The 27,816-nt window shown below is 43.5% G+C and overlaps 1 protein-coding gene across 4 annotated transcripts in view; it reads left to right on the plus strand.

Moving 5' to 3' along the window:
* CUL1 (cullin 1) overlaps positions 1 to 27,816 on the plus strand; it is a 104,958-nt gene that overhangs the window by 59,359 nt on the left and 17,783 nt on the right. For all 4 annotated transcript variants that reach the window (XM_078438163.2, XM_078438167.2, XM_078438160.2 and 1 more), the window contains exons 3-9: positions 2,946 to 3,120; positions 5,250 to 5,417; positions 9,044 to 9,094; positions 9,305 to 9,395; positions 10,585 to 10,748; positions 16,249 to 16,411; positions 17,273 to 17,403. In XM_078438163.2, coding sequence (XP_078294289.1) covers positions 2,946 to 3,120; positions 5,250 to 5,417; positions 9,044 to 9,094; positions 9,305 to 9,395; positions 10,585 to 10,748; positions 16,249 to 16,411; positions 17,273 to 17,403 — 943 coding nt within the window. The remainder of the gene's footprint in view (positions 1 to 2,945; positions 3,121 to 5,249; positions 5,418 to 9,043; positions 9,095 to 9,304; positions 9,396 to 10,584; positions 10,749 to 16,248; positions 16,412 to 17,272; positions 17,404 to 27,816) is intronic.

The raw sequence follows: 27,816 nt of genomic DNA on the forward strand, positions 1-27,816 counted from the left end.
ACAATGAAAAACTGCCAGGTCAAAAAGACAGCTCGGTATTAATCAGTCCGTAATACTTACTGTGGGCTTACATTTTAAAAAATGTTTTCCAGGCAAAATTCACATACTGCAAAGTGCACAGATCTTAAGTGGATAGTTTGAATTCTTTTTGACAGGCATATACGCTCAGGTAAACCATACCCTAATCAAGAATACAGAAAGTTCCCTGGAGCACCTGTTGGTCAGTCTTTGCCCTTCAAGGAAAAGGAAGTCACTCTTGATTTCTATCACCATAGAAATAATTTTCCCTGTTTTAGAACTTCATATAAGTAAAACCATACATATCTGGCTTTTTTCCTTCAACATGTTTTTAAGACTGATTCATGGTGTATCAGTACAGTAGTTCATTAAACTGCTGAATAGTAGTCTACTCGGTACATACACCATGATTTCTACAAGAAACTGCCAGGGGCACCTGGGTGGCTCGGTCAGTTGAGCATCTAAGTGTTGATTTCGCCTCACTTGTGAGATCGAGCCCTGCAACTGGGCTCTGTGCTGAGAGCGCAGAACCTACCTGGGATTCTCTCTCTTCTCTCCCTCCCTGTCCTTCCTCCAACTCAGGCGCGTGCGCACTCTCTCTCAAAATAAACATTTAAAAAAACAAAAGATTTTTCCGAAGTGATTATGTATTACACTGTCATCATCAGTGTCTGAGCAAACTCTTTTTTTTAAAAGATTGTGAAGGATATGACGTAATATACAGAAGAGAACGTGAAAATTACAAACTCAGGAGAATCTTCGCCTCGCTGTAGTCAGAGAAATGCGTATTAACACCGTGGCGACCCGCAGTACAAATGTGTGGAAGAGGCTGTCGGCTGTTAAACAGCACTGGTGGCTGTCCGGCGACAGCACATCTGACAACAGGTGGTGAAGTTTATGATGGACCCCTTTCTCCCATCACCTGCCAGTTCTGTAGTGTGAGAAGCTCAAACCTGTATGTATGCAAGAGAACTTAATAGTACTATTCTTTGCAGCTTTGTTGGGAACTACCAAAACCTGAACCTCAACCAAAGTGATCGTTCGTAGGGTCCATCAACAAGAAAACGGAGGACTTACTGTAAGGGCTAAGCTGTATCTAAAACTTGAAAACATACGGAATGGTAATTTCAGGTACAGTGTTACAGTAAGATATAAAAACATTCGTAGGAAGTGCTGTGCACCACATCATGGGGTATTTGCCCCTAGGGAAAGCAGAAGGAAGGGAGACACTGGGGAGCAGTACAAAGCAGGTCTCTTGCAGAATCTGTACTATTGAATTTCCTAAAAAGTTGAGGGAGGTGTAGCTGGAATGAGACCATGGGAGTAGGAGATTTGTCCAAACTGCATCATCAGTTTATAAGAGTTCATTGTATGTTATAAACTGTGATTCCCTGTACATTTGAAACGTTTAATGAAGTGATTGGTTGTTTTAAGGCAGAGTTCTTTGATTACTGAAGCTAAAGATTTTTTTTCAGCTTTTTAACCACTAATACGTATTTCTTTCAGCTTTGGGATTTTCTGTTGGTATGCTCTCCCCATGTTTCTGTGGAGGTTAACTTTTTCACGTTTTTAATTCTCTTAATTGATTAAAGATAATTAACTCGTTAAAGATCTCTTTTACTAAGATATTTTCAGAATCTCAGATTAAGTGCTTAGATGACTTTGCTTAGAAAAGCCTTCTCCAATCTGAGATCAGGAAACAGTTCGTGGGTATTTTCTTTGTTTTATGGTTTAGGTTTGTATATTTTAAGTCTTAACCCTTCTGTGTCGTGTATTTTGGAGTATGGAATGTGTTTTGAAATCACCTCTGTCTTTACGCACTAACCTGAAACAGGCCAGAATTTATTGTCTTAATGATTTTTCTTTCTGAGTCCATGTTGTCTGTTAGTTTTATCCAAGTGGTAATACCTGCGGATGAACTGAAATCGTATGAAAGGTTGTATAACAAAGTAGCGTGGTTCTCTGCCTTCCCCGCCTCCCAGTCCTCAGCAGCTCCCTCCAGCTGTTTCAGACTTCCGCTGTCTATCCTGTGACTTACGCAGCTCCCTCCCTGTCAGTACTGCGCACGCGTGCTGCACATCTGTGATTGATCAATTTTAGACATTTGTGACTTCCTGTGATAAGAGGTTTCTTGCACTGCCATTTCTTCTGCTTTTGTCCTTCGTCCACAAAGTGTAGCTTTGTTTACATTCGTTTATGAATAATTTTAAAATAAAGCTTTAGTTATTTTGATATTTATAATACATGCTTCTAGAAATACAGCTAGGCATCAAAATAGACTCTGGTTATAGCTTTTTGTTTTTCTTGAAGGAGATAATTACTTTTTTTTCTCTTGTATGGAGGAACCTTTGTACTGATTGCCAGTTCTTTTCATGCCTTCTGAAGGACAGTTTCCCACAAGGTCAGTCACATTACGTGATCTTAGAAGGTCCTGTTTCCTTGGTGACCTTCCTCAGAACATTCCTTCATTCGCAGCAGGCTGGTCCCTGGGCCTGCTGACAGGCTTGTAAGTGGGGCTGGCTGATGTCTAGCTTCATTGCTGTGGTGGATGGGGTCTTATTTTCACTGTAGTTTTTTTTTTTTTTTTTTTTTTTTTTTTACTATTTATTTTTGAGAGACACAGCATGGGCAGGGGAGGGGCAGAGTGAGAGGGAGACACAGAATTGAAATAGACTCCAGGCTCTGAGCTGTCAGCCCAGAGCCCAACGCGGGGCTTGAACTCAGAAACCATGAGATCATGACCTGAGCCGAAGTCGGACGCTTAACCGACTGAGCCACCCAGGCGCCCCCTTCACTGTTGTGTTACCAGACTTCTGTTGATGTATTGTAAGCATATTGGTATGAACATATTTTCTTTAAAAATATTTCGGTATTAATCACTGTTGGCATTGATGATGCATGTTGATTTCCTTAACTTTTCTCCCAAGTCACGTTTATAACTACTGCACGAGTGTTCACCAGTCAAACCAGGCCCGAGGGGCTGGCGTCCCTCCCTCCAAATCGAAAAAGGGTCAGACGCCTGGGGGAGCCCAGTTTGTTGGCTTGGAATTATACAAACGACTTAAAGAATTTTTGAAGAATTACTTGACAAATCTTCTTAAGGTAAGACGTTGTACGTGTATACTTATACTTTTTATAATAGAATGTAAAAGAAAATAGAATACGATAGAATACAATTTACAATAGAATGTAAAAGATGATTCTAACTTGATTGAATGCTAAATCTCTCACTGTTATTTGTTCATTGTTTTTGGCATTGATGTTTGCATGAAGCTATTTTGCTCTTGCTTAGTCTTTTACCTATTACGAAGATGAAGCTTTCCTAAGCTATATTCTGTTTTTTAATTTGTTAAATTAGAAGGCTTTGATAGCTTTATATCCCATTAGTACTTTTCCTTAAATCACTAACCATTTTGTATTTGGTTGTTAGAAATTAACGGACCTTTTCACTTCGAGCATCTAATTATGAATTCAGATCACCTGTGTTGTATTTTGACCCCAGTGTGTTGTTTTGTCTAAAAATGTACAAATGATCGTAAGGTTATCTAACCTTTGGTAATCACGTTTTTCCACTGTGACCTCCTTTTGCACATGGTCATGTAGTGTATTTCAGAGCTACGATGAAATCGTGCCCTTGGCTAGGATGGGTTTCTCTGCGAACATCCATGGCCTTCGAGTATGGTTCCTCCTGCTCCGAGCCGTTGCTCGGACGATGATAGTTTTTCCCCTTCATCTTCTGCCTCTTCCTTCCTCAGTCTCCATCCTCTGTAGGAAAGGCAGTGTGATGCCTGCCTTCCATCCAGCCACAGGATGGGCAAGTGCTCCTTCATCTGGTGCTACTCATGTCACATAGAGTGAGTGAAGACATCTATACTCTCGACCCTGGGAAGTCTGTGCTCTGTGTATATGCTTTAAAGATTTTTTGTTTACACAGACATTATGCAGAATTTTCAGCCTGCTTCAAAATTGTTTTTCTTAATCTATTTCACAAGGCAATTGGAAACTTAATATCATTCTAACAGACCATAGTTGACTGACCACAAATTGTGACTAAGATAGCATGATTTTCATGTTTCCTAAACCGTGTGTTTCGTAGAGTTTTGCTGAAACCGCTGTGTCCTTCTGTTTATTCAGAACACTTTGTAAAGTGAACACTGGAATTGATTATTCTTCAGCATTAAAGTGAGGAACAGGAGTATATTGTGTTGTATGAAAGTATTGGGAGCTGTGCTCTATCAGTGATATCTTTGCATGTTGGAAAAGGTCCTGTGCTATAAGCCAGAGTGGCAAACCTTTACGTTTGATAGTTCATTTCTTACTGAAATTTAAGTGAGCAAAAATCTGGTTGTATCAAGATCTGGTCAGATTTTCCTGTGGCTTATGGGCTCACTTGTGTGCCACGTGTTTGTGGGGCCTCAGTTCTGAGGTTGACGACACTGAGGCAGGGCAAGCGGGTGGCCTTCCCAGGCCCTCGGTTCATGGCGGGGCTGCATCCCTCGTTTGTCACCTCTTTGCTTTCTTGGTGCAGCGTATTTCAGGGACACTGAAGTGGAATATGCAGTTTTTAAGGAGGCAGATTTACCTTGTGGATGTCATTAATACCGGAGGAAAAAAATCTCCGGTTGATCCTTCACATAACAATTTGTGGTTTACCTTGTGGAAATCTGGGTAAAAATAATTTTGGTGAATGCACATTTTCCCCCTTGAGATCTCGTTAAAGAAGAAATATTGTACCGTTACGCTTACTTTTACAGAAATGCAACAGATTAGTGTAAAAACTATTAATTTATAGTTTTTAAGTAAATTTAATGAAGGAAGCAGATACATTAAAAAATCGAGTAGTATTGGCCCTGTGGTCTAAATTGCTAATAGGACATTTTAATTAACTTTAACTGAAAAATATCAAAAACGGGGCTGATTTTGAGGTAAATTCTTTATTCCCTTCATTCTAAAAGTTGAAGGTACTTCGTATGAGTGTATATGATACATAATATTCCACCGTGGAAAGTTTCCATTTTGAAAGAATTTTCATTAAAATTCTCTCTATAGTCTGTTCCTCACAAGCTATATTCTTATGAGAATTGGTGTTAATGAGCATGTTTTTGTATACAAAATAAAAAGCTCATCTAAAACCGAACACATGGATGTATTTTTAAAGCCGTAGGTTTGTTTTAGTGAACTTTTATCATGTGACAAATTAGTCCTTAAAGCTTGGGTTCACTTGTTTTTAGGATGGAGAAGATTTGATGGATGAGAGTGTACTGAAGTTCTACACTCAACAATGGGAGGATTATCGATTTTCCAGCAAAGTGCTGAATGGAATTTGTGCCTACCTCAATAGACATTGGGTTCGCCGTGAATGTGACGAGGGACGGAAAGGAATATATGAAATCTATTCTGTAAGATTTTTTTAAATACCTTTCATGTGTGTGCTTTCTTAGTGCTGCCTCATCTGTCAGTAGGGGGAGCTAGGCGAGTAGTGAAGCTGTTTTCAGACCCGGAGGCTAATTTCCTTTGCTTTAATTTATCGACAGATGACTCTTAAATATTTTGTGGCAGGAAAGGATGAGTAAATTGGAGTTCTGAAATACAGCCTCCACACTTCTGCATTTACTGATAAGTTTCTTCCGCAGTTCCTCGACCAGCCGTCCAGTCTAGCCTGGAACTGTCCCACTTGTCGCGCTGGGCATCCCACGTGCTGGCTGTGTCAGGCAGATCCAGTCCCGAGCCGGGGACCCGGGCCTCCCAGATCAGCCCTCGTGGCCTCTGTGGTTTGGGAAGCTGTTTAGGGAGAGGACCGTGTGGCGAGATGCCCTGCCCTCTCTCTTTACAAAATAATACGATACTGACAGAGCTGAAAGTTGAAGGTTCTTTTTAGACGGCATGAAAATAAGATTGTGAAAAGGCAGAAGTCGAGTGACTGAATCACTTTCATTAATATGTTTCTTAGTTCCATTGGTTTTCAAGGTGTGGTCCCCAAACCTGCCACATCATGGACACCTGGGAACTTGTTCGCAATGCACATTACTGGGCCCCAGCCTCAACTTACTAGAAACCCTGGAGGTGGGGGTCAGCAGACTGTTGGAGTCCCTTGAGAGGACTGTGATGTCCAGTCAGCTTTGGGGACTGATGTCGTAGACCAGTGGAGGGGAAGGACTCAACAGAAGGCCTGTCTGTTCGGAACGGGCTATCAGATGCACAGACTGTCCTCTTCTTGAACCAGTGATGTGAACATGTTAAGTTCTGCATAATGAGATTATCTCCATCTCCCAGAATGCTGGTATATTAGCAGTACTTTATTGCTTTATTTTGGACAGATTTAATAAAAGGAAAATGTAATGTATCGTAGATTCATGACAAACTAGTATCATTTATATATATCCTATATATGTGATACGTATAATGAACAAAACTTTGTGGATTTAGTATTTTGAGTTGAGCCTTTTGTACTTTCCTTTTTCTTTTCCACTCACAAATGCTTTCTTTATGAATCGGCATGATTTGGGTGATTTCTTCTTGGATGCACCTTGACCTAAAACACCACACGAACCCTGCAGTAATGTCACAGACTCCTAAAAATCGTTACACCTGAACTTTTTGTGTGCTATATTCAAGAACAGAGAAAATAGAAAGAAGTTCAAGTATACTTCGTAGGCTACGATTTTCAGCTTCTATTTTTTATTTACTTTGAAAATTCATACCTTCTACATCCTTAAATACTGTCTGTAGTAACCGTTTGGAAATACAACATGCAGCCGTAAGTTTTAGCAAAGGCCAGTGAATACCCCTGTCTAGAAACAGTATTTCCTCTGTGTGCTCTTCAGTGAGCCTGTTGAATTCATAAAGTTCAAGCATCAGTTGACACAGAGGAACAGTTGGGCACAGTGATCTCTCATTGTATTTTCCAGGAGTTCCAGAAGGTGGGGATGCTTTGTCACACAATATAAAGTTTTACCTTTTTTTTCCTAATAATCCTTTCTTCCTTTTTAATTATAGAAAGTTGTTGTTTTCCTTTCATGTCCACCAGAGGACGTAAATTGATTTCATTATTGATACATTAAAGTGATGGAGCAAGATTTTTTCCTGGACTCCGTTCCTTGTTCGTCCGAACTTTGTCTGGTGTACATTTGGCCTTGCTTTCTTATCTTGGCATCTCTGCTTCCTTTCTTCCTTCAAAGTGACAAGTTATCCAGAGTCAAATGAGACTTGCCTAAGGCTGTCTTGATTTAGAACAATGTTTGGAAAAAAGTTATTTTTAAAGGTGTAGTGTATCTTTACTAGAAGTTCATGGCCATGGCATTGCATTTTCCCTCCTTACTCTTGCTTTAAAGAAGTCTAAGACTCGAGGCGGCAGAATTTGCACAGGGAAAATCGTCCCAGGCTTGCCTTTCTCCTGAAAAATGAGGCTCTTCCCTTCTAACATCTTCTTGGACATCATAGTTTCTAATTCTGAAATCTTATTTTTATGGAAACATTACATGAGTATGTGTTGTTCATGCTTAATTAAAAAGTAGTTATCTCTTAGAATTAAATCTTGTCTTTTGCAACAACATGGATGGAGCCAGAGAGTGTAATGCTAAAGCGAGATAAGTCAGAGAAAGACCAATACCGTACAGTCTCACTCGTATGTGGAATTTATGAAACAAAACAAATAAACCAAGAAAAAGAGACAAACCATAAAACAGACTGTTAACTCTAGGGAACAGGCTGATGGTTCCCAGAGGGGAGGTGGGCCGGGACAGGGCTGAAATGGGTGAAGGGGATTGAGAGTCCACTTACAGCGATGAGCACCAGGTCACGCATAGAATTGTTAGACACGCGAAACTGGTATAACACTGTTAACTGCACTGGAATTCAAAAAAAGTTTTTAATTTTTTAATCTTTATTTTTTGAGAGAGAGAGAGAGACAGAACGCAAGCAGGGGAGGGACAGAGAGAGAGGGAGACACAGAATCTGAAGCAGGTTCCGGGCTCCAAGCTGTCAACACAGAGACCGACGTGGGGCTCGAACTCACAAACCACGAGATGATGACCTGAGCCGAAGTCTCGGACACTTAACTGAGCTACCCAGGCGCCCCCCAAACTTTTTGAATAATAAATAAACGAATTTAAAAAATAGTCTTCTCTTAAATATCGCTTTTCATGTTGCCTTTGTTTTGTGTGTGGTAGGAACATTACTCAGGGTTTATTGCATATATTAAATTACACGTAATCTTCTCTGAAATACATCTTACATCAACCTAGTCTTATCTGTGGTTAAATTTAGGAAAAATAAGACTGAAAGCATTTATGTCTAAGCGAGTTCCTCACCAGTTTATATTTGAATATTGAATTGTTAAAACTTTGAATTTTACTCTGAATACTACCTCTCTCAATAAACAGCTGAAAATCATTTATGAATTATAACCGTTCCCCTTGGGGGAGCATTTTTATAGTGATTTTCTGGCATAACTTCTGTGGAAAGTTTTAGAAATGCATCAAAGACTCCAACACACATGAGTGCAAGTAAAATGGGAAATCTGAGCAATTCCTATATAATGAACCACGTCTATTTAAAGTGTGCAGTTTGGTACGTTTCCAGCCGTGTGCATCCGTGCAACACAAATCACCACAACTAAGATACACAACATGCTGAATTTTTATCATCTGTTACTTAATTTATCGAGTATTAGGAAACTATGATAGCTGGAATTATCTTCATTTAGATGAAAAATTAAATTTGGGCCAGGGAACAGTGTTAGAGGTTGACTCCACTGACACCCTGTAAGCTGATACGTTTGGTCTCCTAAAATCCAGGTTTTCTTTGTGTCTGAATTATTAAAATGGGAGCTGATAAGTGGCTGTATTTCGAAACCTCCTGAAGTTGCTAACTCGAGCATCTCTGATGTCGTCATGATAGGTTTTTACCCAGTTATAATCTAGAAATACTGATAGATGAGATTCAGGCTGATTCCTATGACTTCAGTCTTAGAAAAACGTGGTAAAAGTGTAGACCTCTTACACTTCTCCTTTTTCTTTTCATCCAGCTTGCGTTGGTGACTTGGAGAGATTGTCTGTTCAGGCCATTGAATAAACAGGTACGCACTTGTGTGAGAGTGTGCGTGTTGTCCTGTTAAAACCCCCTTACAGATTTCATTTCTTGGGCGTTGTCTCCTCACAGCTTTAGAATGCCCTAAGAGTATCTGTCACCTTGCATTGTGTAATGTTCTCAGAGTCCAAGAGATGTGTGGTAATATACGTGCTGTAGTCTGTAATCTACAGGTCTTTTCCCTTTATCCTTCCTAAAGGTAACAAATGCTGTTTTAAAACTGATTGAAAAGGAAAGAAACGGTGAAACCATCAACACAAGACTGATAAGTGGAGTTGTACAGTCTTACGGTAAACCATTTCCCTTTCACCTACTCAAGAGTTTTCGTGTCAAATGACAATCCTAACCGTGTTCTGACAGATTCGTTGACAAATATTTTAGCTGTTGTGAAAATATTGTTTGCATGTACAAGGGCCCTCAAAAAACTCTCTTTAAGTGAGTGTGATTCTGTTTGATTTTACCCCTCACAAAAATTGTTTGATCTTTGTTTCTCATGGGACTTTTGAGGAATTCGACATTTGAATTATTTTCTGCTCTCATACTGCTGAATGACTGGATATATAATATGATGGAGTGTCATTAATGGAGTGGGAAGAGGACCAGAGACCTGGGTCAGCCTGAAAAGTTGAGATTGAGCAACTGATGAGCTAATGCAATGTTTGGAAAACTTCAGTGGCCTCGTGTTTCTCTGAAAGTTTACATTTAGTCCTTGTGGGGAGGCAGGTGAAATCAGTGAAGGTGATTAAGAGATAAACCTGTAGTTATAAAAGAAATGTCATGGGGGGTGTAAGGTACAGCATAGGGAATGTAGGCGATAATACAGTAACTTTTTAAGGTGACAGGTGGTGGCCGTACTTCACTGTGGGGATCATTTTGTCATATTCACAAATATCAAATCCCTGTGACGATCTCCTGGAACTGATAGGCTACGTCAGCTACACCTCAATTAGAAATAAATGTCGTGTTGGGACACTTGGGTGGCTCTGTCGGTTAAGCATCTAACTTCGGTTCACGTCTTGATCTCGTGGTCTGTGGGCTCGAGCCCCGCGTCGGGCTCTGTGCTGACAGCTCAGAGCCTGGAGCCTGCTTCGGATTCTGTGTCTCCCTCGCTCTCTGCCCCTCCCACACTCGCTCGCATACATTCTCTCTCTCCTTCTCTCTCTCTCTCTCAAAAATAAACGTTTAGAAAAAAGAAATGTCATGTTTAATAAGTTTTTTAAGTGAACTTCATGATAACTTTGAAGCATGCTTGGCCACGGGTCAGAATTACTTCCTTTTATGTCTTGGATTTTATTTCTTTTTTCTTTCATTGAAGGCGTGTACTTTAGTGCACGCCTGTGAATAGCAGGCTTACCTTATGTCCTGCCATTTTCCATTTACCTTTTAAACGTAACTTAAGCTGAATGTTACTCATGGGTATGTTGGGTAAAATGTAACAAAAACTAGGGTAATTGAAATACAGTTCCTATCTGTTCCTAGTGGAGTTGGGGCTGAATGAAGACGACGCCTTTGCCAAGGGCCCTACGCTGACAGTGTATAAAGAGTCCTTTGAATCTCAGTTTTTGGCCGACACGGAGAGATTTTATACCAGAGAGAGCACTGAATTCTTGCAGCAGAACCCAGTGACTGAATATATGAAAAAGGTACGCTTACATACGGTAGGCTTCGGCTAACACGGTTCTCGCCGCTCCAGTGGGTTATTCTCTTTGACGTGCACAGCTCTTTGCACAGATCATGTCTTGGGCAGTGTTCCCCTGCAGGGTCCGTAGCCCGTACAGATGCTTCTCCCCGCCCACCGAGGAGCTTTCATAATAACTTCATCTGACCGTCGCGGCTCCGTGTTCTCTCCAGGGCTCTGAGGATCTAACTGTCAGAGCTGTGTGGCTTCTGTGTTTTGAACTTGCTCTCCTAGCATGGGTGGCTGTAGCTAATGGAAGCCACAGGCTTCAGCCAATGAGAAGATAAAGTTTCGAAGTACCAGCTGTTGCTAGGTTTGCAAACTTTGCCGTTTTCCCTTCTGAACTGTTCCCTAACGGTCTCCGGTACAGCCTTCAAGTTTACAGTAGAGGAGATCAGGCTGAAACCACAGGATCTAAGATTGGTCACAAACTGTACCGTAAGTCTTTTTCAGTACTGAGTGATGTTCCAGCGAAGTTCTGCTGTAATTTTTTTGGTTCTCTTTCTCGGGAATACAGGTGTCCCGGACTTTTCTCCGTGAGGAGTGACCTAGGTTAGGAATCAGCACACCTGTTCTGTAAAGGGGCACAGGGCAAATATTTGCGCCCCACGTGGTCTGGCAGCTGTTCAGCTCTGCCACTGAGGGGAGAGCAGCCATGGCAACACGTAAGCAGATGCGTGCGGCTGTGTTCCAGTAAAATGTGACTTAGAGGCAGGATTTGGCCCGTAGGCTATAGTTTGCTGACCCCTGAGCGAGACATCCAAGGACATCTCCAGGGAGGCTGGGCCGACCGTGCCTCATCTCTGCTTTGCCCTTTATTCTCTGTTGGCCGGGAGAGGAGGGGACCGCACAGCCACTCAGGGCAGGTGCTGTGATGGAGGTAGCCGGTCAGCCCCCCAGGGCAGCAGTGTGAGCAGTGTGCCTCTCTAGGCACACAGCCCCGTCCAGTGTGTGTGACGTTCTGGGTGCCTTTTCCCCTAGGACGTCGTGGTTGTCAGTGGGCTTGAGAAGTGTGCAGTTGAAAGTCCTTGACGAACAGATTTCTGACATCTCAAAACCTGACAGAAATGGAAGTCTTCAGAAATAACTATCCTTGGAACAGTATTAGCTCTTTGTGTCTATCTGTGGGTTAAGTTAGCTTTTTGGTGTGCCGACCCGGGACCTAACCAGCTCATTCTGAGTGTCGGTCGCCTGACAAATGAACTTACGGAGCAGAATCTGTTTTCAGTCTTAGCATCGCCTGTTATTGTGGGTTTTTTGTTTGGCAGTGTCGTTTTCATGATCACATCTCTTCTCGACTCTCCTGCATCTGGTGATTCTTTTAAAAGTGGGGTCTTTTCTCAGGGTGCACATCGGCAAGAGCGACGCTGGGTTCCCGTCACCTCCGTTATCCACCCCCGGGAAGGTGGTGGTGACACGACGGGGTCTGCTCTTCAGGCCAGAGACTTGAGCGCCCCCACAGCGGGGAAGTCTCATTTTTAGGTCAGGCCTGGAACCGAAGGCAGCTTGAGGAGCAGAGATTTCCAGTGTGAGCCCTGCCTTTGGGGCTGCAGCATGCTTCCTGTGCCCCGGTGCTCTTCGAGGGGGTTCCTTCCTACGGGGGTTACAGGTTGGGCCCGGATCCAGTTGGATCTTACCAAACATGACTTCCCTCACATTCTGGAAGTCCATAACATAGAGGATCTATGAGCATAAAATTGGAATTTAGCTGTATGAACAATTCTCCTACCTAGAGCCTTGGGCTGCAAATGTCATTTTAAATCCCTATGCAGTCATTTCCTGGGGAGTTGACCTAACCTTTCTGGTCCTCAGTCCGTCCCTCCCTCCCCTCCCTCCCCTCCCTCCCCTCCCTCCCCTCCCTCCCTCCCCTCCCTCCCCTCCCTCCCTCCCCTCCCTCCCCTCCCTCCCCTCCCTCCCTCCCCTCCCTCCCCTCCCTCCCCTCCCTCCCCTCCCTCCCTTCCCTCCCCTCCCTCCCCTCCCTCCCTTCTGCCCATCCATTTATTTTTGAGAGCAAGAGAATCCAAAGCATATATTCAAGCTCTGACAGTGCAGAGCCTGATGTGGGGCTTCATCTCATGAACCGTGAGATCATGACCTGAACCGAAATTAAGAGTGGACCCTTAACTGAGCCACCCAGGGGCCCCTGGTCCTCAGTTTCTTCATCTGTAAAATGAGGGTAATAAGTTTTAGTTTGTTTTTAAGGCTTTATCTTACTATTATTATTATTTTAAAATTTACTCAGTTTTGAGAGACAGAGTGAGTGGGGGAGGGGCAGAGAGAGGGAGACACAATTTGAGGCAGACTCCAGGCTCCGTGCTGTCACCGGACACGGGGCTCAAACTCACGGACTGTGAGATCATAACCTGAGCTGAAGTCAGACACTTAACCTACTGAGCCGCCCAGGTGCCCCAGGTCCTCAGTTTCTTCATCTGTAAAATGGGGGTAATAATTTTTTGTTTGTTTTTAAGATTTTATTTTTAACTAATCTCTACACCCAACATGGAGCTTGAACTCACAACCCCAAGATCACGAGTCACATGCTCCACCAACTGAGCCACCCAGGTATCACGTAATAATTTTTATTTTGTAATACATATATGTTTGGTGCCTGGCAGATAGTAAGCATGATATGAGCATTCATCATTCAGAACCTCCAGTAGATGCCTGAGAATATGCAAAACCAGAGGATAAAAAGTGGCACGTTTTATTCAATAACTTCAGGGGAAATTTTGTTTATATTAAAACAGTCTGTCAGGAAATAATATACAAAACTCCTGAGCAATATTGAGATAAAGCATGAACCTTTAAAAAATACTCTGCTTTTAGCCACTAGTTTGGGCTAGGTGTGCAAATTCCCTGAGGGGTCTACGTTCCCTTTTCTGTGATTTGAGGGATATTTTAGCGAAAACATTTGAGAATCTTCAGTAGGGATGGCCTTGATGAATTAACGACCCAAAGCCACATTAGGGTTTTTAACACATCCTGCTGTCTCATGTGATTGAGACTCATGTGAGCTACAAAAGATTTGTTGACTGTTCTAGGTTACTGATGTCAGATGTTCAGTATTCCATTAATTTCCTTTTTTGGCAGGGAGTGGGCCCGCTTTTCCTTTTGTTTTTCCTGCGGAACCCATCCTAGTAGAATTAACAGGGACGGTCTTTAATTGCTTCGCTTTATTTAGTCATTTTGAACTTGGTCCTGGAGGCGCCTGGGTGGCTCAGTCAGTTAAGCGTCCGACTCTTGATAGTAGCCCAAGTCATGATCTCACGGTCGTGGGATCGAGCCCTGAGTTGGGCTCAGAACAGAGTGCGGAGCCTGCTTGGGATTCCCTCCCTCCCTCCCTCCCTCTGTCTCTCTCTCTGTCTCTCTGTGTGTGTCTGTCTGTCTGTCTGTCTGTCTCTCTCTCTCTCTCTCTCTCTCTCTCTGCCTTTCCCCCACTTGTGCTCTTGTGCTTTCAAAATAAATAAATTTTTTAAAAAATTGAATTTGATCCTGGTGTTCTGGACAGTGATGGTCAAGAGCTTACTTGACCTAGAATCCACAAACCTGATGACACAACACTGGATACTTTGGTTTCTTTATATTTAAAACAAGCTATTACTGAGGCCCCTCTGTCCTTTAATGTTTTTTAGTCACTCAGGGGCCAGTTTACTCTCTCCTTCCTTCTCGGCCCCTGTGGGAGGGTCCTGTGGCAGAATGCTGCCCCTACCACAGTGCCTGAGTTGGAAAGCCACTGTGACGACCCCCCCCCCCCCCCCGGGGAATGAGTCAGCAGTCCCACCAAGGCTGTACCTTTCATCTGGGCAGGGGTAAAAGTTTGTTTTAGGAGAAAGCAGAGTTTGAAACAGGAGTTTCTGCTGCCCAAGGTGATTTATGTCCTTCTAGGAAACAGGTATAACTTCAAACAGAAAAAGAAGTGCTTTTTGGTTTGCGGTTTGCATGTCCTGTATTTTACTATATCGCTTGCATTCTTGAGGCTTAGTGAGTATCAGATCTGAAGCAGTACGCGCTTAACATAGAACTTCTCAGTTAAAGCACAAATGATCCCGTATGGTTTAAAATAACTTCATAATCAGAGAATATATACACATTAATTGTAGGCTTTTTGGAAAATACAAGGAACATAAACCTGCAAGCTTGGAACACTAAGTATGTATATAAAACCAGATAGGAATAATTCTGTAGGTTTTTTGGTAACTTGTCCCCCCCCCCCCCCCAACTAATTTGTTACATTAACATATTTTATTGTTACTTATTTTACTGGATAATAGTATTCCATTAGCCAAATATGCTATGCTTTCATTACTTCCTACCAGAAACTTGAGGTTTTTCATATGTCTTCTTTTATAAATTGTTCCTTTTCCTTTCATGTTTTTTTTTATTTGGATGAACTTAACTAATTTTTCAGGGATCATTCTGTGTCGAGGACCTTGACATTTTGATAAATACTCCAGATAATTTCCAGGTTTATTTTGTTGTTCACATTTGACCATTTGGAATGTGTAATAAGGTTCTGACTTCTGTTGGTTAAATAACCGTTTCATTGTTAGTAATTCTTGACAGCATAAATCCCGCCTGCATTTTTTGTTTCTTGGCTCTTGAGTGTTTATTCTTCCAGTTGAATTTTTATAGATTTCTCCCCAATTATACCAAATCTAAAATCATTTTGGAAAGTAGGGCACTTTTACAATACTAAGTATAGTATTTCTCTTTCTCACCTGATTAATTTGAGATTATCATTGAAATTTCGTCGTTGCTTTGATAATTTAGTGGTTCCTCGGTGATACTTTATACCACACATATTTCTGTTGCTACACTGTAAAATATATGGACTTCTATTTATTTTCCTGCTCTGTTAGATTACATCTTTGTTTTCCTCTCTTCATTGAAGGGAATGGTAAGAAATCGAAATGCATAAATAATCCGGTAGTTACAGAGGTATATACTCAATGGTTGGCAAGAGAAGGCCATGATATTTTTCCTTAAAATTTGTTTAAAAGTCTGATTACTAATAACTCTTTCCATGTGGTCATTTCAGGGAATATATTCATGTGACTCTTGACTTCAGGTGGCTTTCAGTCAAAAATAGGGGTTCTGAACATGGTGTCCACGGATAAGAGAGGGTCCATAGGTGTCTCAGAGTGTAGAATAGGGATATTGCCCCCAGAAGGTGAAAAGCCACTTACCTGAAGGACGAAAGTTGGCGTGAACACATCTGAACTAACAAAGATAATCTTGTGAAGTCATTTGAAAAGGAGCTAGAGGTGGAAATCTCTATGCAGAGAAGTGCAGAGAAAATGGAGCACGTCAGTGACCACTTAAACGTGGTTGGCATTCACCTAACGTCACAGGACCCCTTCCCTTTTCTCTTAATGTATTGGAGCTTGTGAATTTAATTTGCCACTATTCGTGTAGCAGTTCTTTAGAAGTGAATCCAGACGGTTCACTCGAATTCATTCCTGCAGGCAGAGGCCCGTCTGCTCGAGGAACAACGAAGAGTCCAGGTGTACCTTCACGAAAGCACACAAGATGAACTAGCAAGGAAGTGCGAGCAAGTGCTCATCGAAAAACACCTGGAGATTTTCCACACAGAATTCCAGAATTTGTTGGATGCTGACAAAAATGAAGGTGAGCCACTCACACTCCCTCCAGACCTGGGTTTCTCACGATCTGCAGTTTTGAGGTTGGTTGAAACTCTAGAGTCAGAGCTAACAGCATCACCAACAGCCGGTTTTGAAGAGATTAGTGCGCGGTCAGCCTGGTTGTGCACTGATTTCAGAGCTCTGTGGAGTGTTGTGGGGAGGACTTTGGGAGAAGAACATCTTTTCAGTCGGCGTTCTTTGGAGGGTTACTCGTCCCGTATACTCTGGCATTGACTGACGCTACCCCTCACTTGTCCTTGACTGTTTTTCTTCTGAAAATTCTTCAAGATGAGAAGGCTAGTATTTTGTGAAAGCATTTCTCTTACCCTTCAGGTTTTACTGGGAGATGCAAGGAGCTCAATGAAAGATTGATGTTTGGGTTCAGAAGTTTTCTCTTTGGCCTTCATAAATTAACCATATGCCATTCGAAGAATTCGGGGGCCCTTTTGTGACTCGTTTGTATAGTTGGGATAGATACTCAAATACTCTTTAAATGTATTCGTCTTTTAAAATCAGTACATGAGTGCCTGTTATGTATCTAGCATAAATAATCTCTCGGTCTTGAGAATTTGAGAAGTATCTGATGCAGCTTCTGATAAAAAGACTTTTTCTGTTGTTAGATGTTTCTCATAGTAAAGGGAAAAATAAACTTTCATGAGAGGATGGTTTCGTTGTTACTTTCAGCTAACTACATGTATACAATTCAGTTACAGTTAAAACGATGATTTCAATCAAAAAACACCATTTTATCTCAGGGCATCTGGGATCACAGTATACGTACATACTTGGCGGAATGGATATGCAAAGTTTGTTTCAGTGCATAAGACGTGGCACCTTCTTCTTTCAGATTTGGGGCGCATGTATAATCTCGTATCTAGAATCCAGGATGGCCTAGGAGAATTGAAAAAACTTCTAGAGACACACATCCATAATCAGGGTCTCGCAGCCATTGAAAAGTGTGGAGAAGCTGCTCTAAATGTAAGTACCGTTCCTGAGAGTAGTCGGACTTCACCGTTTCCGCACACGAGCTGCAGGTGCGTGTCGTAGGCTTGCGTTGACCAGTCCAGGTGGTCAGGTTTTCCCCAGAACTCTCGTGAGGAACCTTGGTTTGGTGTTTTAATGTAGAAGGTTGATAGGCCTCTTTGCTTAGGAAGTTTCTCCACAAACTCTTCTCGGGCACTTTTTAGGCATTGAGGATGTCATTTCTTGATTTTTTTCTCCCCTTTCATTTCTTCTCACGCTTCCATTCCTTGCACTAGAAGAGCAAAGATCTTCCATAGAACGAACAGGCCCAAGCCTCCTAGACATGTGGCTCTGGCAGCCACAGACCACAGGCTGCACCTGTTGGTGACTTGATCTGAGGGCGACCCTCCAGCGGAAGGTAACAGGGCTGTTTGCCCTGGATAGGCCCTGTAATGTGTAGCATTTCTCATGATCCTCGCCGCCACCACCCCAAGGAGGCTCATGGAATATTCCTGCTAGCTGAGCTATGATTCAGGTGATAATTTTACATAGGGAATACCTCGTACTTCTAAAAGATGGGTAAGTTGTCATAGGGTTTTGGCCCTGTCGTGAACTTCAATTTTGATAGTGTTTTGGAGAACTAATGAAGAAGAAAAGCTTCTAGAACATGGTTCTTATATCTAAATCAGAAAACTCTCTGATTTTATCGTTTGATGTTATTTTTGACAGTACTGTCTTTATACATTTTTTAAAGTCTTCATTTCCCTGTTAACTTTGCAAGGTTCCTTTTAAAGTTTGTTTATTTTGAGAGAGAGCATGCATGCGCGTGTGAGCAAGGGAGGGGTGGAGAGAGACAATCCCAGGCAGCCTCCATGCTGTCAGCACAGAGGCAGATGCAGGGCTCGATCCCATGAACCGTGAGATCACGACCTAAGCCGAAACCAAGAGTCCGATGCTTAACCAACTGAGCCACCCAGGTGCCCCTGCAAGATTCCTTGTAATTATGGGGTTGCTGCCTCCCTTTTGGCACATCCATGAATTATTAAAGGGATAGATGTAAACCCCTTCCTTTAGGTTGATAAAATAATTAATTTTACACTTCCGAGACGGAAGGGAACTGGCTTGATGGTGGGTGTTGTGAAGGAGATCTCCAGGTGTCAGTAGAAGCCTTAGTGTGATGTCCCAGTGTCGGGACATATTGTCACCTGGCACGACTGAGTCACATCCCTGACGGTCCTCCTGGGTTCACATCCCAACCCCACTTGTGGGACCTTGCTGCTGACATGGTTTTTCCTGTCTGTCAGTTGGGTTTTTGGTTTTTGGTTTTTGGTTTTTTTTAATGGAATGGTGATGATGGCTGCCTCATAGGGTTTTTGCAAACACATGATCCTTGTGAGGTGCTTATTGTATCTGGGAACATAAGTGCTAAGTGCTCCGCAGTGATGACAGTTTTATTTAAGTTCAAAAACTCACTTAACAATCATCCTTCCATCTTGATGACCTTTCTTATTTCCAAACTAAATGTTCCCTTTTAAAGGGCCTGAGACACATACACACACATACATGTGGCTCAGGAGCGGCCAGCTTGATGAAGGTCGCTTTTCAGCCACAGTGTCTGGTGTTTCCACCGTGGTTAATTCAAAACTCAATTGAGCCATATGAGCAGCAGAGCCAAGTAAATGACTTCCTTTCCTTGAAATGAGTTAAGTGGTGGGGAGTCTGTTATTTGGTCAGACGCAGGTTGGGAGAGCGGCTGTGTGAAGCAGAGTTGGCTTTTTTTTTTTAAATTTATTTTTTAATCTTTGTTTATTTTGAGAGAGAGACAGAGCATGAGCAGGGGAGGGGCAGAGAGAGAGGGAGACACAGAATCCCAAGCAGGCTCCAGGCCCTGAGCTGTCAGCACAGAGCCCGACCCGGGGCTTAAACCCATGAACTGTGAGATCGTGACCTGAGCCAAAGTCGGAGGCTCAACCGACTGAGCCACCCAGGCACCCCTAGAATTGGCTTTTTGACGTGAACCATTGTGAATCACATCTGTGGTATGAGAGGCCCACAGCGGTCCATGGTGTAGATGAACGCAGTTAGATAATTTTCACGGGAATGATGGGGCATTACTTCTGATATCCACCTTTTCCAAACCAAAGTAAGGTCCTAACTGGGGAAATAATCGCGCTATAATTCTAAGTACTGCTGTTCTTTTTGATACGATCCCCTGCCAATTGACTTGGTCAGTGAATCTCAAATCTGGCATTTACTTTTTCATGGCCAGTTAAAGCAAAAGTGTAGTTTCTAAGTAAAATTGTTTCTTTATGTGGGGAACCTTCATCTGTCAGCAATAAACAGCACAAATAAACCATGCTTACCAGCAGTTATATTTTACTGGAAATTAAACTGTTATAAAAAAATGTTTTTAAGTTTATTTGTTTTGGGAGAAAGAGAGAGCATGCTTGCCCTCACACAGGCCTGGGAGGAGCAGAGACAGAGATAATCACAAGCAGTCTCTGCACTGACAGTGTGGGGCTCAAACCCAACAAACCCTGAGATCATGACCTGAGCCAGAATCAAGAGTCAGACGCTTAACCGACTTGAGCCGCCCAGGCGCCCCAGAAATTAAACTTTTAAATAATCCTTTTATTACTTGAACATAAGCCAGTGATTCGCATGAACTTAAAAAACAAACAAGGTTTTCCTCTGTGGAGAATAATCTATATAGCTTGATAAATTTAGGACATCTGCTTTAACTTTCAGAAGTCAGACATTTCTTTTTTTAAATACATCATTGCTCATAAAATAATGTGAATAATTATAATTATTTCCATAAGAACTATTTTTATATTGAACTCGTGAAACTGGTTTTCCAAGTTATTCTTGTGAAGAAAATTGTTTCTTGAGGATAGCAGATACATTCTCTGTTTTCTGCAGGAGTGTTTCCTCAATTTCCATTTTATTCTTTTATTTCTTAAGTTTCAGTTGAACTCATGAGGTTGCAGTGCCATCTAAGTGGTGCCTGAGTTTCCTGCAGAAACTTCCCCAGCCTGCCGCCCTTAGTCAGCAATGAGGGAAAGCCCACAAAGCTTGAAGAAGGTCACACAACAGCATGTGTACCCAGCGCTTAGCCTGGCACATAGGAGGTGCTCAAGTACTCTTGTAAGAAAGAATAAATACCGCTGCTTAAAACACAAATAATTTTAGGGGTGCCCAGGTGGCTCATTCGGTTGAGCGTCCAACTTTTGGTTTTCTCTCTCACTCTCTCTCGCTCTCTTCCTCCTCCGCCCCTCCCCCACCCGTGCTTTTTCTCTCTCTCTAAAGTTAAATTAAAAAAAAAATAACTTCAGGTAAGTATTTTTATCATGAATGTGGTAAACGTAAAAGATACTAGAACCCAAACCATGATGGTTTTCCAAAGCCCATTGATGCTGGAGAAAAAGCAGCAGAGGAAAGAGATTGTTTGCGTTAAAGGGGGAAAAAAAAAGCTATTATACGTAATTTTAAGTGGGATGTAATTACTTTTTTACAGTTTTTAACGTTTGACTGGAGTTGAATCGTGGTGTGTGAAAATCATTTACAGTGAGCGTATTAAATGTCATACAAGGCACTGCTTAAATGATTTTTTTTAATGTTTATTTTTGAGAGAGCACGAGCGGGGGAGGGGCAGAGAGAGAGGGAGACACAGAATCCGAAGGAGGCTCTAGGCTCTGGGCTGTCAGCACAGAGTCTGACACAGGGCTTGAACTCAAACCGCGAGATCGTGCCCTGAGCCAAGTCAGATGCTTAAGCGACTGAGCCACTCGGGCTCCCCTTAGATGATTTTTTAAGGACTAAAAAGTCCTGTGCTTCCATTTTTACCAAACAAAACAGGTGAAGTTTTCACAGAGAAATGATTTACTTTGGACTTCTGGTGGATTTCTGTTTTAGCTGGTCTTGAAAAAGTATTGATTAGAAAATTAGATTAACTACCAATTAGTTTGGCCTAGACTGTAATTATCACAGGTTCCAAATTTGTAGTGTGATTTAAAATAACATTTCATGTATTAGAACCTTCAAAACCTACCTACCTGTCACAAGGTGAATCTCCCTGTCTTTACCTAAGTAAGAACTGGCAGTCCTCGTGTCCTCGTGAAGCGTCACTGAAAGAGAGCCCTTAACACGCGCTATTTTTAGATGTGTCGCTGCTCGTACCTGCCCCGACACCCAGACCAGTGAGCACTTGGGAAGGCGGTGTGGATCAGGGCTCGTCAGAGCACAGGGAGCTTCAGACTGAATGGCACCGGAGCAGATCAGTGCAGGCCCATCTTACCACCAGTGTGCAAAGTTCCACTGTATTGGGAAGAGCTCTCTAGCCTTTAGAGGTCCTCATGATTCAGCACATTGATGCTTAACTGATACGCTAACTGATTTGTGTGTAACTGATGCAAGGTAAGCTAGCATATTGCATTGGGACACCCAGCAGGACTTCGGGAACCTTGGACACAAAAAATGTTCAAGGATGGGATTTAAAGCTGGTTTGGAGCTCAGTGAGGAACTGGATAAATCATTTTTAAATAGACGGGTTTGTTTTATAGGCGAGTTTCCCATACATGGCTTCCGGACTGAAAACATGGGGGCGGCTTGGTAAGTTAGCCTATTGACGTGGCCCTGACACTCTTCTCGAAGTCAGGATTTGAAAGATCGTATGTGCTTATTACATAGATGGGCCACAGCACTACATTTGTGTTCAGACGTTGGCAGTGTAATAACTAGAAAAATAATCTGTATTAACATCTAGAGGGAGGATGGCCCTGTCCACTTAGGTCTTAAGGGGGAACATCCTGAAAGCAGAGCCCACACATCGGCCCCCGTGTTGGTTCTCGGGTTGTCTAGCTGCCAAAGCAGCTGGCTCGTGACGCTGGGCACTGGTGCAGCTTAAAGGGCCAGCAGACACCACAGATCAAATTGAAACCACTGTTTTCATCCATTGAGCGAGCATTTATGGCATTCCTGTGATGGGATTGATGGCAGGGATCCCACGTTGAAATGCTTCACCTCTGCCATCTCATCCAGCCCCCATGACTCCGTCTGCCTAGGGCCTAGACTGCTCGTTCATTTTTACACTCACATTTTCCTTCCTCCGTGTAGGGCGTGCCACTTTGCCCATGACAACATTTGTAACCTAAAATGGTGTGATTTTCCGCCGAGCCCAGACCTGGCCTCAGCGTCCTCTCAGACCAGTAGGGCCGCCTGCCCACCAGCCCTGTCTCCTCTCCGTCCTCTGTGATGAGTCCACAGGGCGTGGACACGGCCCCTTCCCCGCCTGCGAGGGCTCTCTGTCCGGGCCCGGTGCCACCGTGTTCACCTGGGCCCCGTCCCCTCGTGCTCCACACGGTCGTCTGCCTCTCCTTTTCCCGTTCGTCCCCCATGATGCTTCGCTTCAGTCCTCAGAAGTCCTCTGCACACTGACCGTGTTACTCCACGATCATCTTGTTTTTAACAAAGCAAAATAAAACCTCTCCTCTATGATAATCTATTAAATCTACAGTATTCTGTTAAGTCAGAACCCTCTTCATACTTACCCCGTTCTCTTCCTTGCCAAATCACTGCCCTCTCCGCTGGTGACACGTCCTCCTTGCTTTCTGCTCACTTTGTCCTGCTTTCGAGCCCAGCGCAAACCCTCTTTGCTTAAAACAATTCTCTGCTAGCTCTTCTAGCCCGAAGCACTGCCCCCCATCCTTTACTTTTATGACATTTCTAAAAATCTCTCCTGTGCCACTCTGTATTTGTATGTCACTTCTGTGTTTCCTGTCACTCCACCGTTGATTGTAACTCCCTGAGGATACAGCTGGCACCTCATTATAGTTGATACTCTAGTTTTAGTGCTGGTGTCTTGTGTGACAGATATTTCTTGATGATGGTGACAATGATAATGATGGAGGAAGAGCCATTTGCTACGGGGCCAAAATGTCCTTTCCGTTTTTGTTTTTTTGTTTTTTTCTTTTTAATTTTTTAATGTTTGTTTTTTAGAGAGAGCACGTTTGAGAGAGAGCAAGCGAGCTCTAGTGGGGGAGGGGCCGAGAGAGAAGGGGACAGAGGATCCGAAGTGGGCTCTGTGCTGGCAGCCCGATGTGGGGCTGGAACTCATGGACCGGGAGACCATGACCTGAGCTGAAGTCACATGCCCAGTCAGCTGAGCCCCCCAGGCGCCCCAGCTCTCCCCTTTTATCCTGTGTTACTCTGCGTCTTCGTCATGTCCCCATCAGCACCTGGATGCTCACCGTTTGTGATTATGCCTTGGTCTACCTGCCTCGCTCTTCTCTCTGCTCAAACACATTCCGTTTTTTTTTTTCCTACGCGTTAAACACCTGTTTATCTTCCAAAACCCAGCTCAAATGACATGCCATCCACCAGCCTTTCCCAATCATCCCTTTGAAATGGTAGCATGTTGGACTGTTCATATTCACACTACTTTATATGTTAGATCTCTGTGTAAATGTCTTCTATAAGAATGGCTTTATCTGTCTTCATTTCTGCACAACTTAGCACGGTGCCTTGTACGGTATGGGCTCTCCGCATACGGTACTTACGTTTGCTAGTGCTCCTCGTCGTTCCCAGCAGGATTCAAGGCTGCTTACACAATACGGAAAAGACAAAGGGATGTAAGAGAGGGAAGCAAAATAAGGATAGGAAACACAAACGAAGCTAAGTGTTAAGACAGCGGAGTCTAGTATTTTTGCTAGAGATGGCTCACACACGTGCCTCCAGTTCTTTGCGGTCAGTCCGAGTGCTTACTGGTAAAGGCAGTGGGTAATGTGAGGGACAGTCAGCTCCTAGATTCATGGTGACCATAAAGAATAAGCCTGTAACTCAGAACGAGTTTGTTGGCATTCAGAACTAAGAATACTTTCCCCCGTGGCCCATCCTAAAGAAAACACCAGTCATGTGGGCAGTCATCAACATTACACTTAAAAGTAAATGTGACACCAGTTCATTGGACAGCTTTGCGATTTCCCTTGACAGTAGCTTATAACAAAATGCCAAAACAGAGTTTAGGAAAAGAGTCCGTGCAGACGTGTAAGTACTTGCTAATGAATGCTTAACGATACAGTTGGTTCCATGTTGAATTTTTAATCAGCGCACGATCTCCCAGTAATCTGGGTGCTATTGTACATCCCTACAAAGGGGGCTTCGTACGTAAACATAAACCAGGTTAGAAGAGAATATCTCATTACTGTCTGTCTTCAGTGCAGAAACAGCAACAGATAAGCGCAAAGCTGTCTTTGAAACCATATCTTGATTTAGTAACCTCAGTCTAACTGGGATTGAAGTGTAATCCAGCAAGAGTAGGCTTGTAGATACTTTGATGTCCAGTGGGGCCGTTGGTCTAACAGTGGGGGTGTCGGGCTGCAGAGATGGGCTGGGGAGCACAGCCACGAAAGTGTACTTGCAGCCTGGAGAGAGAGTGTGTGCTTACAGTGGGGGGAGACGTTTTCAGGAGCTGCCTGGGGCTCTGGCTCCAAGAACGATCAGGGTTAAAAAAGGGAGCACTTGAAATGGACAAATGTACAGGCAGAAATACAGTCAGGAAACTCTGACAGCATATTTTTCTGTGTAAGACTAAGGAGTGACAAATCTAGGACCTTATCAGAATTACTGTGTTTGGGTTGAGAAGCTGAGTTAGAAATAATTACGGGAACCCAACTGTTCGTATCAACTTGCACCAGAAGCAGCAGGGTAGCACAGCACAGGGTGCTTCTGGCAGATGTGGGTTTCATTCATACGTATATCCAAGACTCCCTTTCCCTTCTGGACCCAAATGTTTAAATAACTTGGTTCTGACTCAGCCATTCTGTGGATGCCGGTAAATAGAAGAAAATTACCCACACGGTGATAAAATTGTCCAGGGAACCTTACATTTGGAGTCTGACCTGCTTCACCTGGTCAGAGGGGATGGGGTGCACACCCCTGAAATCTTACGTAGGAGGAGGGTAGGGTACGAAGATCCTGGGCTTGCACAGCTACAGGCTGTCCCTCAAAGCTGAGCGATGGAGTATTGGGACTGACTTTACTATTCTTTCTTATGTTAATTAGGTTTGAAAGTCGTCCATAATAAAACATTTTTTTAAAAGCAAACTGAAAAAAATGTACCAGTTTTGATGTAGTAGATGTGGGAAAGGAGGAAGAGCGGGGGGGGGGGGGGGATCAAGGAGGTGTTTTAGGACAGAACAAAGCAGCTTTATATAGTAATTCACACTGACAAATTTAATTACAAAAAACTGATAATATGCTGATAATGGAAATCGGTTCAGAAAGCCTAGAGTTGAATTTGTGGGTCTGTTTTCTGTCTTGACGTGAGATGAAAAGAATTACCATTTTCTTTAAAAGGAAAAATACACACGTGTTCATTTTTGGTTTGGGATAACCAGGCTCTGAGAAGACTCACTCTTGGATTTTTATATCCAGGCTGTACCTTTTCCTTCTTTGAGCTGCGGGCAAGTCTGTCATCTTTCCACAGGCAGACCAGTTACGGAAGCCTCTCGCTAGCCAAATCTGAGTTTACATCCCATATCAAACTACATTTTGGTTTAATCTTTGCTGTGTGTTTTTAAGTCGTGATGGCCCTTGCTTGGCCTTCAGACCAGTTCAAGACCACCCATGAACTTCTCTTACCAACTGCCCCTTGTGGAGATGAGCAAGACCACCCGGTCCCCCACTTAACCTCCTAGGTGTACCGCGTCTGTTTCTGAACTAATGTAATTACTTTCTGCAACGGCATTCTTTCTCTGAGAGGAGTGATTGCTTTTCCTGGCAAGTCCCACTTAGCTCCGCTTTCAGAATTTTCTATTACTATCTCTCTGTGCCTGAATGTAGTCAACTTAGGGCTTCAGTGCCGACCAGGGAGTACCGAAGGGGTGCGGACAGGGCCTCCAGCCTTGGCTCAGATCAAGGGGAGTAACCAGGGAGGAACAGAGGCCAGGGTCAGTGATGAAAGCCCACCCAGTTACATAACTGGAATCAGAGCCATGATTACAAGATAAATATATGTGATTGAAGCAAAAAGTAGCAGGTGGACAGAAGTTACAGTGATGAGAACATGGAGCCCTAGTTAAAATTGGTAGGTCTTTTGGTCTTGGTATTTTCAACTCTAAACTACACTCAGAACAACTGGTGATTTCTGCTTATCAGAAGAGATTAGATGATGGAAGAGAAAAAAAACAATAAAAAAGTACAAGACTGTCGCATCGCTAGGTGGTGTGTGAGGCGCCTCTGTTGTCTCCAGTGTTTGGGTTTTGCCTATTATTTAATACAAAAATTAGTCTTACTCCCTGAGCGCACAGAGACCCGTAGAGGAGGGAAAACCTCAGATACAGCGGGAAGGCAGAACGCCAGTCTAGGGTTAAAACTGCCCACAGGTAATGGTCACGGTGGTAATCTGTGTGCCCACGGACTCTTACCTGCTTTTCTCTGTAGTGGCTGGTTTGTGATTGTTCCTTTCCTGAAACTTTGGCTTCTCTGTGTTGGGTGTGGAGATGATGTTCTCCAGGGACCAAATGCTAATGCTTGGTGGTGGTGGTGGGGGGGGGGGGGGGGGGGAAGAATTACTCTGCATAGTGTGTTTTCATTAACCGAGACTTGGTTTCTTTTCCTTCTTCAAGAATAATCGTCTCCAGGTGAGGTTGTGGACACAGTGTCTGGCAGGGCCCCACACATCCTGTGGGTGCTGGGTGGTGACGGCCATCCTCAGAAGGCTCTCGTAAAGCTGCCTTAGTCCCGGCTGGACGGGAGGTGTGGGGGTCAGGTGTCCCTCAGAGGTAGCTCTAGGTGAGAGCACATCTCTGGGGATGGGTCACATCCGATGCTGGCCTGGAGAGCACCACCTTACGTACCTGAAGTGGTGAGGGTGAGCCTCTCGAGCCTGTCACCCCCCAGCGTACCTCTTTGGGCGGCGTTAGAATGTTAGGGTCACAGGTGATCCTGAGAACTCCTACCACATACCAGCTCTCCGTGAGACGATGCCCTCAGACCTCAGCTGCTGTGTGTGCAGTGCTGCTTTAAGGAAGATGGGAGACGGGAAAGTGGAAGTGAGGCTCCATATGTTTCTTTTGGTGAAATTGGTCTTTAGGATTATTTTTTTAGTGGCCGTGTATGGGATAAAAGGTAGTATTTCAGTCACGATCATCCTGGTTTCTGATCCAGCCGTTTAAGAAGAGTTGGTGAGTGCCACTACCCTGTATGCTTCTAAGCAAGGTGGACACGGTCCCGGCAGGCTTCTTCGAGCTTACGCCCGGCAGGAGAGGCCGCCGGTAGCAGGGACTCGCAAGTGTGGTTGGCCTTCCAGGGGGGGTTCGGGTGTCGCGTGTAACAGGAGGCCTGCCCTGTCCTGCCAGTTCCGAGAGCTTCCCCAAGGAAGTATTTGAGGCCAGTGGAGGAGCTGAAGCTAACTAATAAGCAGGGGGT

Source organism: Panthera onca, chromosome A2 (genome assembly GCF_046562875.1).
Source record: "Panthera onca isolate mPanOnc1 chromosome A2, mPanOnc1 haplotype 2, whole genome shotgun sequence".
Classification (NCBI taxonomy): domain Eukaryota; kingdom Metazoa; phylum Chordata; class Mammalia; order Carnivora; family Felidae; genus Panthera; species Panthera onca.